General features: G+C 41.9%; 1 protein-coding gene across 2 annotated transcripts; it reads right to left on the reverse strand.

The window, feature by feature from the left end:
* Positions 1 to 14071, reverse strand: LOC135461745 (small ribosomal subunit protein mS37-like). Of its 2 annotated transcripts, none has more exons than XM_064738968.1 (4): positions 13689 to 14071; positions 12345 to 12463; positions 374 to 507; positions 1 to 162 (listed from the first exon to the last, which is right to left on the reverse strand). In XM_064738968.1, exons 1-3 carry the CDS (start codon positions 13822 to 13824, stop codon positions 382 to 384), a joined length of 381 nt encoding a protein of 126 aa, XP_064595038.1. In that variant the 5' UTR covers positions 13825 to 14071; the 3' UTR covers positions 1 to 162; positions 374 to 381. The 2 variants fall into 2 exon arrangements, with proteins under 2 accessions (XP_064595038.1, XP_064595039.1); XM_064738969.1 differs by having other exon boundaries at positions 1 to 182.

Consider the following 14071-nt stretch of genomic DNA (forward strand, 5'->3'; position numbering starts at 1 on the left):
TATCATCTGCACACATTTTTATTTAAAAATATTGCATTCCCTGCTTGGGACATACACTAAGGCTTGGAAATTATTGTCACTGGAACAGTCTCATGTAACACTTCTGGTGGCTCATAAGCAACTGTTCACATCTGCAATCATCTGTACGCTGTACACCGGATTCTGCAACAACAACATGGTATCTACAAAGCAATGGTCATACATGAACATCACTATATTAATCACACTGTCATGAACACTTCAACAAATCCAAATCCTATCAAATAGCCATTGAAGCAGGATTGGATGGTGGCGATGTAGTTTCAGATTATTGTGAAGACAGCCTAACGTAAAGAGGAAAGACAGCCTAACGTAAAGAGGAAAATGTACTTACCTTACAGCTCAGTAACGATGAGGTGGCTGTGGGAAACGTGCCAGCAGTTTGTTCACATATTGTGACGGCATCTTGCCCCCATCATTGCTAAACACGCCCTTTTTCTCCAGTTCCCGTTTCTTTGCTAATGCAGCCTGTGTGGTACAAATCTCAAAATCAGGACATGTACTGCAATTCAGATATAACTATATTATAAATCTAGAGATCACAGAGATCAGTAGTGTTTATGATTAAAGACTACAAGGTGCTTCAAGAAGTTGTGATATCTCACAATTCACTACAAGCTGAAGCTATGATCATTGGCAGATAGCAGTGTCCACAGATCACAGCTTCAGCCACTTTCGGTGAAAATCTAAAAGAGGCTCCTGAGAAAACAAAGGACAAGGTAAAACTGTCCTTCATTATGCACGTCATTTATTAGTCTTCTGGCGAAATATTCAGTTCAGGTCAGATCAAAAAAATTACCTGATGTAGATAGCTTGTCACAACATGGAATGTAAGATGTATTCTACCATGGTAAGGTACATTTGTAATAGGACAATTTGCCCTTGTAAGGAACTTATGATAGGGACATTCTGCGACAACAAGGCACATGTGATGGGGACATTCTGTCACAGTAAGGCACATGTGATGGGGACATTCTGCCACAGTAAGGCACATATGATGGGGACATTCTGCCACAGTAAGACACATGTGATGGGGACATTCTGCCACAGTAAGGCACATATGATGGGGACATTCTGCCACAGTAAGACACATATGATGGGAACATTCTGTCACAATAAGACACATATGATGGGGACATTCTGTCACAGTAAGACACATCTGATGGGGACATTCTGTCACGGTAAGACACATGTGATGGGGACATTCTGTCCCGGTAAGACACATGTGATGGGGACATTCTGTCACAGTAAGGCACATATCATGGGGACATTCTGTCACAGTAAGACACATGTGATGGGGACATTCTGTCACAGTAAGGCACATATGATGGGGACATTCTGCCACAGTAAGGCATATATGATGGGGGCATTCTGCATCAGTAAGCCACATATGATGGGGACATTCTGCCACAGTAAGACACATGTGATGGGGACATTCTGTCACGGTAAGACACATGTGATGGGGACATTCTGTCACAGTAAGGCACATGTGATGGGGACATTCTGCCACAGTAAGGCACATATGATGGGGACATTCTGTCACAGTAAGGCACATATGATGGGGACATTCTGCCACAGTAAGGCATATATGATGGGGGCATTCTGCATCAGTAAGGCACATATGATGGGGACATTCTGTCACAGTAAGGCATATATGATGGGGGCATTCTGCATCAGTAAGGCACATATGATGGGGACATTCTGTCACAGCAAGGCATATATGATGGGGACATTCTGTCCCGGTAAGACACATGTGATGGGGACATTCTGTCACGGTAAGACACATATGATGGGGACATTCTGTCACAGTACGGCACATGTGATAGGGACATTCTGTCACGGTAAGACACATATGATGGGGGCATTCTGTCACAGTAAGACACATGTGATGGGGACATTCTGTCACGGTAAGACACATGTGATGGGGACATTCTGTCCCGGTAAGACACATGTGATAGGGACATTCTGTCACGGTAAGACACATATGATGGGGACATTCTGTCACAGTAAGACACATGTGATCGGGACATTCTGTCACAGTAAGGCACATGTGATAGGGACATTCTGTCACGGTAAGACACATATGATGGGAACATTCTGTCACAGTAAGACACATGTGATGGGGACATTCTGTCACAGTAAGGCACATATGATAGGGACATTCTGTCACGGTAAGACACATATGATGGGGACATTCTGTCACAGTAAGGCACATATCATGGGGACTTCCTGTCATAGTGAGGCACATATCATGGGGACATTCTGCCACAGTAAGGCACACATGATGGGGACATTCTGCCACAGTAAGGCACATATGATGGGGGCATTCTGCATCAGTAAGGCACATATGATGGGGACATTCTGTCACAGTAAGGCACATATAATGGGGACATTCTGCCACAGTAAGGTATATATGATGGGGACATTCTGTAACGGTAAGGCAAATATGATGGGGACATTCTGTCACGGTAAGACACATATGATGGGGACATTCTGCATCAGTAAGGCATATATGATGGGGACATTCTGTCACGGTAAGAGACATATGATGGGGACATTCTGTCACAGTAATGCACATATGATGGGGACATTCTGTCACGGTAAGACACATATGATGGGGACATTCTGTCCCGGTAAGACACATGTGATAGGGACATTCTGTCACGGTAAGACACATATGATGGGGACATTCTGTCACAGTAAGACACATGTGATCGGGACATTCTGTCACAGTAAGGCACATATGATAGGGACATTCTGTCACGGTAAGACACATATGATGGGGACATTCTGTCACAGTAAGGCACATATCATGGGGACTTCCTGTCATAGTGAGGCACATATCATGGGGACATTCTGCCACAGTAAGGCACACATGATGGGGACATTCTGCCACAGTAAGGCACATATGATGGGGGCATTCTGCATCAGTAAGGCACATATGATGGGGACATTCTGTCACAGTAAGGCACATATAATGGGGACAATCTGCCACAGTAAGGTATATATGATGGGGACACTCTGTAACGGTAAGGCACATGTGATGGAGACATTCTGCCACAGTAAGACACATATCATGGGGACATTCTGCCACAGTAAGGCACATATGATGGGGACATTCTGTCACAGTAAGGCACATATGATGGGGGCATTCTGCATCAGTAAGGCACATATGATGGAGACATTCTGCAACAGTAAGGCACATATGATGGGACATTCTGTCACAGTAAGACACATGTGATGGAGACATTGTGCCACAGTAAGACACATATGATGGGGACATTCTGTCACAGTAAGGCACACATGATGGGGACATTCTGTCACAGTAAGGCACACATGATGGGGACATTCTGTCACAGTAAGGCACACATGATGGGGACATTCTGTCACAGTAAGGCACATGTGATGGAGACATTCTGCCACAGTAAGACACATATCATGGGGACATTCTGCCACAGTAAGGCACATATGATGGGGGCATTCTGTCACAGTAAGGCACATATGATGGGGGCATTCTGCATCAGTAAGGCACATATGATGGAGACATTCTGCAACAGTAAGGTACATATGATGGGACATTCTATCACAGTAAGGCACATGTGATGGAGACATTGTGCCACAGTAAGACACATATGATGGGGACATTCTGTCACAGTAAGGCACACATGATGGGGACATTCTGTCACAGTAAGGCACATGTGATGGAGACATTGTGCCACAGTAAGACACATATGATGGGGACATTCTGTCACAGTAAGGCACATGTGATGGAGGCATTCTGCATCAGTAAGGCACGTTTGATGGGGACATTCTGCCACAGTAAGGCACATATGATGGGGACATTCTGTCACAGTAAGGCACACATGATGGGGACATTCTGCCAAAACAAAGCATATATAATGGGGACATTCTGCATCAGTAAGGCACGTTTGATGGGGACATTCTGCCACAGCAAGGCACATACGTGTATGATGGGGACATTCTGCCACAGCAAGGCACATATGATGGGGACATTCTGCATCAGTAAGGCACATATGATGGGAACATTCTGTCACAGTACGGCACACATGATGGGGACATTCTGCCACAGTAAGGCACACATGATGGGGACATTCTGCCACACTAAGGCACATATGATGGGGACATTCTGTCACAGTACGGCACATATGATGGGGGCATTCTGCATCAGTAAGGCACATATGATGGGGACATTCTGCCACAGCAAGGCACATATGATGGGGACATTCTGCCACTGTAAGGCACATATGATGGGGACATTCTGCAATAGTAAGGCACATACGATGGGGGCATTCTGCAATAGTAAGGCATATATGATGGGGGCATTCTGCATCAGTAAGGCACGTTTGATGGGGACATTCTGCCACAGCAAGGCACATACGTGTATGATGGGGACATTCTGCCACAGTAAGGCACACATGATGGGGACATTCTGCCACACTAAGGCACATATGATGGGGACATTCTGTCACAGTACGGCACATATGATGGGGGCATTCTGCATCAGTAAGGCACATATGATGGGGACATTCTGCCACAGCAAGGCACATATGATGGGGACATTCTGCCACAGTAAGGTATATATGATGGGGACATTCTGCAATAGTAAGGAACATATGATGGGGACATTCTGCAATAGTAAGGCACATATGATGGGGACATTCTGTCACAGTACGGCACATATGATGGGGGCATTCTGCATCAGTAAGGCACATATGATGGGGACATTCTGCCACAGTACGGCACATATGATGGGGACATTCTGCCACAGTAAGGCACATATGATGGGGACATTCTGCCACAGTACGGCACATATGATGGGGGCATTCTGCATCAGTAAGGCACATATGATGGGGACATTCTGCCACAATAAGGCACATATGATGGGGACATTCTGCCACACTAAGGCACATATGATGGGGACATTCTGCCACAGTAAGGCACATATCATGGGGACATTCTGTCACAGTACGGCACATATGATGGGGGCATTCTGCATCAGTAAGGCACATATGATGGGGACATTCTGCCACAGTAAGGCACATATGATGGGGACATTCTGCCACAGTAAGGCACATATGATGGGGACATTCTGCCACAGTAAGGCACATATGATGGGGACATTCTGCCACTGTAAGGCACATATGATGGGGACATTCTGCATCAGTAAGGCACATATGATGGGGGCATTCTGCAATAGTAAGGAACATATTATGGGGACATTTTGCAATAGTAAGGCACATATGATGGGGACATTCTGCCACAATAAGGCACATATGATGGGGACATTCTGCCACAGTAAGACACATGTGATGGGGACATTCTGTCACAGTAAGGCACATATGATGGGGGCATTCTGCATCAGTAAGGCACATATGATGGGGACATTCTGCAATAGTAAGGAACATATGATGGGGACATTTTGCAATAGTAAGGCACATATGATGGGGACATTCTGCCACAATAAGGCACATATCATGGGGACATTCTGCAATAGTAAGGAACATATGATGGGGACATTCTGCCACAGTAAGACACATGTGATGGGGACATGAAGATTTTTCATCATGCATGTTGTAAGGTGCTTAAGATGGGGACATTTTGTTGTAGTAAGGCTTCTGCTTCTAAGATCAGAAATTTTGTGAGATTAACATAAGGACATGTATAAGATGATAAAATTTTGTCAAAGTAAGGCACATTAACAACAGAGGATTCTGCCAAATGGGTGAGTTTAGCTATGTCACAATGACCATTTCAGCTTTCCACCTCCTAATCCATGAATCATTAGTGGGTGGGCTGAAATTCTCCCCCAGGCACAGACTAACACACACACACCCTGGGTCAGGTTGAAATGTCCTCCCCATTCAAGGGCTGTGGGAGAAGCTATGTGTGTGTAGGGGTATCAGTCACCAGCCCAATGCAGTTGGTCACATCCTTAGCCTTTGATAAATTAGCCACACTGAGAACATTTTCAGTATAGTGGGTAGAAAAGTCAAGCTTGTTACAGACACAGGACTCCTGGAGACAACGAAGCCTCTGTTTAGCAGCAGGTCTATAGGATGTGTTGTATGGCGAGCAAATATCCTTGGCAAAATCCTCTATTGTCAGCTGTAGCCATGGCATTTATACTAGAAGAAAACAGTATTTGATCTAAGCTGACTTGTCTCAGCAGGAAACACAAGAGGCGGGGTGAGTGGGGAGGGGCTGTGGGTCGGATTCGGGGTCCGCTACCTAGGAACACCAGCAGAAGGATGATCCCATCACCCTGCCTCAGTCTATCATACGCTCAATCACCTATAAACAAGGTTTTCTATGGCCACAGCGGGTTATCAGGACTTAACAACCATGCCCTATCTACACCAGTGTCTGGCTTATCCAGGTATACCACTGTGCTAAATATGTCATCAGCATTTCAACACCACATCTTTGCTTCTCTATGGAACTGCCATCAGGTGTCAATGATAGCTCCTTGGGAAGAATAGGGAGGTAAATATCTATTACAACTGTGATAGATAATCTCTTGCATTGTGAAATGAGTATCACACACACATACACACCTGCCGCCATGGGTTTTTCAAGTTTTCAAGACATCTTTATTTCTGTACCACATAATGTCATAGCGTCACTCAAACACACTAGACAGATTCAGACTTGTTTATGTTAAAGGAGAAGAAAACTTTTAAAAAATGACACTCTAGGCTGAAAAAAGCATATTTTTTTTTTCTATTTGGTGGTGCCTGCTGCATAATTTTGCGATTTTCCTCGCCATACACATAAAGCCTGAAAACGGCAAAGCTGGCATAAATCACTGAGTCCATCGCATCCTACATCTTTAACATCCTGTAATTTATGCTGGGCGTGTGTTGCCTCTCATCCAATGAAAGTCGTTAAAACTGCCAGGTTGTTCGTGTAAACTCGGAACCTACGCCCAACATTCTGATTTCCCGATCTTCAAGTGAAAACGAACTGTACGAAGAAGAAGAGATCTACTGGAAATGTATGATCTGCACTTAGGTGGTTTCTGACAGCAATTCCCCTCCTAACACAGAAGACTTCGGGACTAGTTCTTAGGCAAAATGGAGTCGCCCACAGTGGATTTTGGCGCTGACTTTATTTATAATTTATCAATTTGAAGTACATTTTAGAATTTTTTTATTGCATGCATCTGTGGGAAATGCATACTTCTTTCAATGGTATTTGTTTGATATTTGCATTTTCTTGTCATTCAACTAACAACTGTCCACCCACAGAATCACTGAGAGCTCACGTTCAGCTGACTGGCCTTTTCAGTTTAGGCCATAAATAGTATTAACATACATGTATAAGTATTGAAAGTGGTGGAGGCTGTTGCCATTTAGCTGATGATCTGCTATACAAGACAATCAATATGTTTACGCAGAGTGATAACAGGACAAGATAACGCCAAAATGAAAGTGTAAAAAGGTGGAGAAATCAAGAAATGAAAATAAATGTACCCTACAGAAACTCAGTCATCACCCACAGGTGCATCACAGAAGAAGTATGAAAAGACGAGCGTGAAGTATGGGACGGGGTTAGCACTGGCAGAGGCCAGAAGGAAGGGAAGCAGTGTAGGTCAGTTAACTATCATAACCCTTATTTACACAGGTGGCACAACAATGGTAGCTGCAGTGTCTGACTTCACGCCTGGAGGTTTATTTCTGACACATGCTCCTCTCGAAGGAATAACTTGTCCTGATAACTTTCTAAACCAAAGGAGTACATTGTATTGCGGTGACAAAATAGACAACATGTGTAGAAACGGGCGCACACCTGCTACTACTGTTGCTGGGTTTTTTCCCATGTTACCTGCGTCAGAGCTAAAAACAGCAAGACAATGTTTCAAAATGCAGTATTTTATATAGGACTCCTGGAGCTCCAGTTTGAAACTATGAGGATGGATAGAATTGCAGATTAGTAGCTTACAATCTCTATACAGGACACAGGAATGAACATGATGCAGCATGCACACACCTGACAAATGCTCTCACAGTAGTTTTTGCATAGCAATAAGTAAGGCCTAGGTTAGTTATTATCTCGTTCATCTCTCATGACCTAACTAGAAAAAAATGCTCTCATTGTAATAATTGTTAATAACTGTTAATAATTATTCGCATACCAAAAACCACGAGTAGATTCAAAGGAAAATGTATTTTAATTACTTTATTTGCTTTTTTTTATTTAATGCCATACTGAAGATTTTTTCACAAATACAGTGGCTGTCGGTTTTATAAATGTGTATTTCAAATGGTCAATTCTGAATTTTATCAACATTTATTAGCATTAGTTCCCCTCAACTTTGAGATGCAAGGGGGTCAAGGGAAATTACTTATTAATTTAATTCAATTAATTTATATTGGCTTAATATAATGCAAACTAACATGAAGATCATGAACAAGGCAAAACAAATCTGATTTCATAGGTTAAAATTAAGGTTGTGGGAAATCTAACAACCTGAAATTGTGATTGTGGCAATTCTAAGTTTCAGAACTGTACAATAATAAGAACTGAATCTGACACAAGCAATACAACATCCACGGACTTAAGACTTTCTTATATTCAGTGATTATCATACAATACAGAAATATGACTGACTTAGCCCTGGTTTAAACTGGAAGCAAGATATTTCCATATAAGCCCGGACATACATGTATACCAATTTGGAATCCCTGTGTAAAACTATTATATCATTTATATCGTGAGAATGTCGCTGAAGCTGGCCAATTTTCAATCCAATGCCATGGAAATCTAAGTTTTTATTAAATCTTTATCTTGAGTGCTGTAAGTGACTTCGTCAAGTGCATATGAAATCATTACCTTGAGTGCTGTGACATCTACAAGTGCACTGCCATATCGTTGAACTATAATGTTACAAACTTACATACCAAAAATGAAATCTTTACCTTGAGTGCTGTGACTTCTACAAGTGCATTACGATATCTTTGAACTATAATGTTACAAACCTACATACCAAAAATGAAATCATTATCTTGAGTGCTGTGACTTCTACAAGTGCATTGCGATATCGTTGAACAATACTGTTACAAACCCACATACCAAAAATGAAATCTTTACCTTGAGTGCTGTGACTTCTACAAGTGCATTGCGATATCGTTGAACAATACTGTTACAAACCTACATACCAAAAATGAAATCTTTACCTTGAGTGCTGTGACATCTACAAGTGCACTGCCATATCGTTGAACTATAATGTTACAAACCTACATACCAAAAATGAAATCTTTACCTTGTGTGCTGTGACTTCTACAAGTGCACTGCCATATCGTAAAACTACACTGTTACAACCTACATACCAAAAATGAAATCTCTACCTTGAGTCCTGTGACTTCTACAAGTGCACTGCCATATCGTTGAACTATAATGTTACAAACCTACATACCAAAAATGAAATCTTTACCTTGAGTGCTGTGACATCTACAAGTGCACTGCCATATCGTTGAACAATACTGTTACAAACCTACATACCAAAAATGAAATCTTTACCTTGAGTGCTGTGACTTCTACAAGTGCACTGCCACATCGTTGAACAATACTGTTACAAACCTACATACCAAAAATGAAATCTTTACCTTGAGTGCTGTGACATCTACAAGTGCACTGCCATATCGTTGAACTATAATGTTACAAACCTACATACCAAAAATGAAATCTTTACCTTGAGTGCTGTGACATCTACAAGTGCACTGCCACATCGTTGAACTATAATGTTACAAACCTACATACCAAAAATGAAATCATTATCTTGAGTGCTGTGACTTCTACAAGTGCACTGCCATATCAGTGAACTATAATGTTACAAACCTACATACCAAAAATGAAATCATTACCTTGAGTGCTGTGACTTCTACAAGTGCACTGCCATATCGTTAAACTACACTGTCACAAACCTACATACCAAAAATGAAATCATTATCTTGAGTGCTGTGACTTCTACAAGTGCACTGCCATATCGTTGAACTATAATGTTACAAACCTATATACCAAAATGAAATCTTTACCTTGAGTGCTGTGACTTCTACAAGTGCACTGCCATATCATTGAACAATACTGTTACAAACCTACATACAAAAAATGAAATCTTTACCTTGAGTGCTGTGACATCTACAAGTGCACTGCCATATCGTTGAACTATAATGTTACAAACCTACATACCAAAAATGAAATCATTTCCTTGAGTGCTGTGACTTCTACAAGTGCACTGCCATATCGTTGAACAATACTGTTACAAACCTACATACCAAAAATGAAATCATTACCTTGAGTGCTGTGACTTCTACAAGTGCACTGCCATATCGTTGAACTATGTTACAAACCTACATGCCAAAAATGAAATCTTTACCTTGAGTGCTGTGACTTCTACAAGTGCACTGCCATATCGTTGAACAATACTGTTACAAACCTACATACCAAAAATGAAATCTTTACCTTGAGTGCTGTGACATCTACAAGTGCACTGCCATATCGTTGAAATATAATGTTACAAACCTACATACCAAAAATGAAATCATTATCTTGAGTGCTGTGACTTCTACAAGTGCACTGCCATATCGTTGAACTATAATGTTACAAACCTACATACCAAAAATGAAATCATTACCTTGAGTGCTGTGACTTCTACAAGTGCACTGCGATATTGTTGAACTATAATGTTACAAACCTACATACCAAAAATGAAATCTTTACCTTGAGTGCTGTGACATCTACAAGTGCACTGCCATATCGTTGAACTATAATGCTACAAACCTACATACCAAAAATGAAATCATTACCTTGAGTGCGAAACTAGAGCAATTATTCTGACTGATACTGTGTTCTACACAATTTTATGGAGGTCCTACATGTAGTTACACTTAACAAACAGCCTTTTCGTTTTAGCTACACCATGCTACGAACCTACATGCTGGGATCATCATCTTTGGCAGTTTATTTTCTACACCTGAGACCAGTTATTTCCAGTAAGTCTTTATTTGACTGCTCCTTATTAAGCATCATGCTCAACAATTATGACAATGGTCAGTTTTAAAGGAAACTAGAATGTCTGGTGTAAACCACCAACACTTGGCACATTGCTGACAAACTTTTTCAAGTGGCACACAGATATGCACACATATTGGTGGAAGAGAAGTGGTCTTCAACAAACGTCAGATGGTGTACACAGCCACATTAGCATCACTGACTGTTTTTTGTCACCAAGGCTCCACAAGCGGTGATAACAAGGGAACCTACATATTCTCAGCCCAAGGGTGCCTTTAAAACTGCACCTAGTGTATCCTAGCAATTTAAGGGCAATCACCTCTAAGCACTAGACAACAGCCCACTCACCAATTCACCCAATGTGAATCAGCCGCCAAAAACTATTAGTTCGAAGCAGTTTGACATATATTAGGATCACATCCTTCAGATGGACAGACAGATATCATGAAGACTTATCCTTTCAGAATAGCATGTCAATGTGATAAAAAGGAGCCATGTCTTACAACCCATTCCCTTAACAAGCTGGTAGGATGGGGTTGAGGGGGGGGGGGGAGGGGGTGCGGGTGAATGCTTACATGTACATCAACATTTGGCTGTGTAGCCAGACCTAAGTTTTTAATGTTATGGCCAACATCAAAACAGATGCCCATATCATATCAATCTCACATTTGAACTGCACGGGTGCCCGAACAGTCAACTTTTCTGTCTCTCCTTTTCTTTCTCACAAAACCTCACCATACTTTGTTACAGCTGACACTAATGTGGCAGGAAAGGTAATCTCATTTGTCAAGAAGAGTTTTGTCCCCTGATCACTGATTTAATGACATTCCTGGCAACAAGCAAGCTATCACACTGCAATATCATGGCAGCTCTATGAAGCTCATGAGATAATCCAGACCAGTCTTAACTCCAGTCTTATTCTAATACAGAACAAAAGAACATTTAGGGGCCCTCGATGCTCAGGAGCCTATTACCAATGTCGGCCGCTGTGTGTTCAAGTCCAATTCATGCTGGTTTCCTCTCTTTGACAGGTCATACATGGGAAGCTTTGTCAGCAACCTGCACATAGTTGTGGGTTTCCCCAGGGCAGAGCCCAATATCCTCCTACTATAATGCTGGATGCTATCTTGTGAATAAAATATTCTTCAGTACAGTGTAAACATTAATTTTCTACATGACAATATGATGTAAAACTTTACGCAACAAGGAAATGTACATGTACCTGTACCAATATTGCACCTATCTGCTTTTGCATGCAGACTATTTACACTTACAGCTGCTGCAGCAGAGCACTTCTGGAAGCTCTCAATTTCTTTTGAACATCTTCCTGCAGCAAAATCCTTTTCCTTCCAGCATGCCATCATAACCGTCATTTCTTGTAGACATTCCACCCCTTCAAGAAAAAAAAAATCATATGATATAGTTCAAAGTGTTTTATGTCATAAAAACAAGTTTTTCTATGCCCTTCCCAGTCATAATACTGCATACTGAAGTTGTGCTAACAGGTTCGACAATGGAAACATATACAATAGTTTCCTAAAGGTTTTTCAATGCTAGAACTCATTTACATTTCAAAAACCATACGCGGCTCACATGACATTTCAAAAATGGCAAGAGCGAGCCACCTAGTACTGTCGAAGTTCTCGCAGTTGATGTGACCACAAGGCAGCGAGCTGATTAGTTTCGTTAGACATTTTCAGGGTCTAGCCAACTGCAACCACCATCTTAATCTGTTTGTCTTGGACACATGATCAATGCGGTCACTAAAAATGCCATTCAAGGTGCATAATCCCTGCACTCTGCAATAAATGTGCCTGCATTTATGCTGTAATAAGACTGTCCTCAAGGTCAGTCTTGTTAAAACAGCATGGTGGAGAATACCCAGAGGTTGCACTAACCTTAGATTTAGCACAATTTTGTTTGGTAAGAACATGCTTCATTTAAAAACCTGTGCAGCGACCTGTCCGGTCAAATATGTACAGGCTGGGAGTACAGCGGGCCTCTATGAGCACTACCAATGACCTCTTTGAGCACTACCAATGGCCTCTTTGAGCACTACCTATGAATCTTCCTCAAGTGGCTTTGAAAATAACTGATCACTGTGCTCGGGATGAATAAACTGACAAACAGGCAAGGAACATGTGGTAAGTTAAAAGCCAGACTTCCATTTTTTTAACTGCAGCACACTCTGACATTGATTTGGAGCCATCTATGGGTGGGAGGCTCTAACTGCTTTGGTACATGGTCAGAAAATTTGATCATTTTTCTGACTGCCATGACATCTGATGGCCATGGACCCTTTTGGCTTGGTGAATCTCAAAACTCAATCATAGAGACCAGATGTGTGTGAACAGAGGTATATGTTTCTTACTGTAAGTCTGATACATTTGGGGTTGTTTGCTCAAAATATGTGTTGCTGTTACTCCACTCTGCAACAGCGTCAGGTACCTGGCATATCTCTTGACTTAAAGCCGAGACAGCCAGAGCTAGATTCGAGCACACGACCAAATTGGTCAAGGGTCTCTTACAGCTGTGGCAGTCACAGCGATCCATATCACTGAACAATAAATGTATTAGGCTAAAGTCATTAGATGGCAGACATAAAACTTAAAACTTGCCTTTATTCCTTTCTTTTTTATTTGAAACTTTGTCAGCCAAAATGGGAGGTAAAAGAACTTTAAACGTCGGTTCAGGCTTGTAATTGGTGAACTTTTTCACTCGGCTGGCCGTGTACACTGGGGTCAGACGAGGCATGCTTTTTAACGCCGTTACAACTTTACAACAACAACGCCCAGAAAGTCGTCAAGATTTCCCTCGGCTTTCGAACCCTTTAGGTTGCTGCTTTCATTTCCCGACAATCACACAACAGCCATAGGACGTCAGTGTGATATTGTGACACACATGGTGCGGTAGAGAATGTGGACTTCGACAATCCACAACTTGATGTGCACAGAATTCCCCGCCGTCGTACGTGCAGACTATAATCCCATTAACTGTTGTC

Source organism: Liolophura sinensis, chromosome 1, assembly GCF_032854445.1.
Source record: "Liolophura sinensis isolate JHLJ2023 chromosome 1, CUHK_Ljap_v2, whole genome shotgun sequence".
Classification (NCBI taxonomy): Eukaryota; Metazoa; Mollusca; class Polyplacophora; order Chitonida; family Chitonidae; genus Liolophura; species Liolophura sinensis.

Coding starts and splice junctions, on each gene's coding strand:
- LOC135461745 (XM_064738968.1), bottom strand. CDS start 13,824: ATGCCTCGTCTGACCCCAGTGTACACGGCCAGCCGAGTGAAAAAGTTC. Junction 12,464..13,688: donor TAAAAAAGAAAGGAATAAAG/GCAAGTTTTAAG, acceptor TTTTTCTTGAAG/GGGTGGAATGTCTACAAGAA. Junction 508..12,344: donor AGTGCTCTGCTGCAGCAGCT/GTAAGTGTAAAT, acceptor TGTACCACACAG/GCTGCATTAGCAAAGAAACG.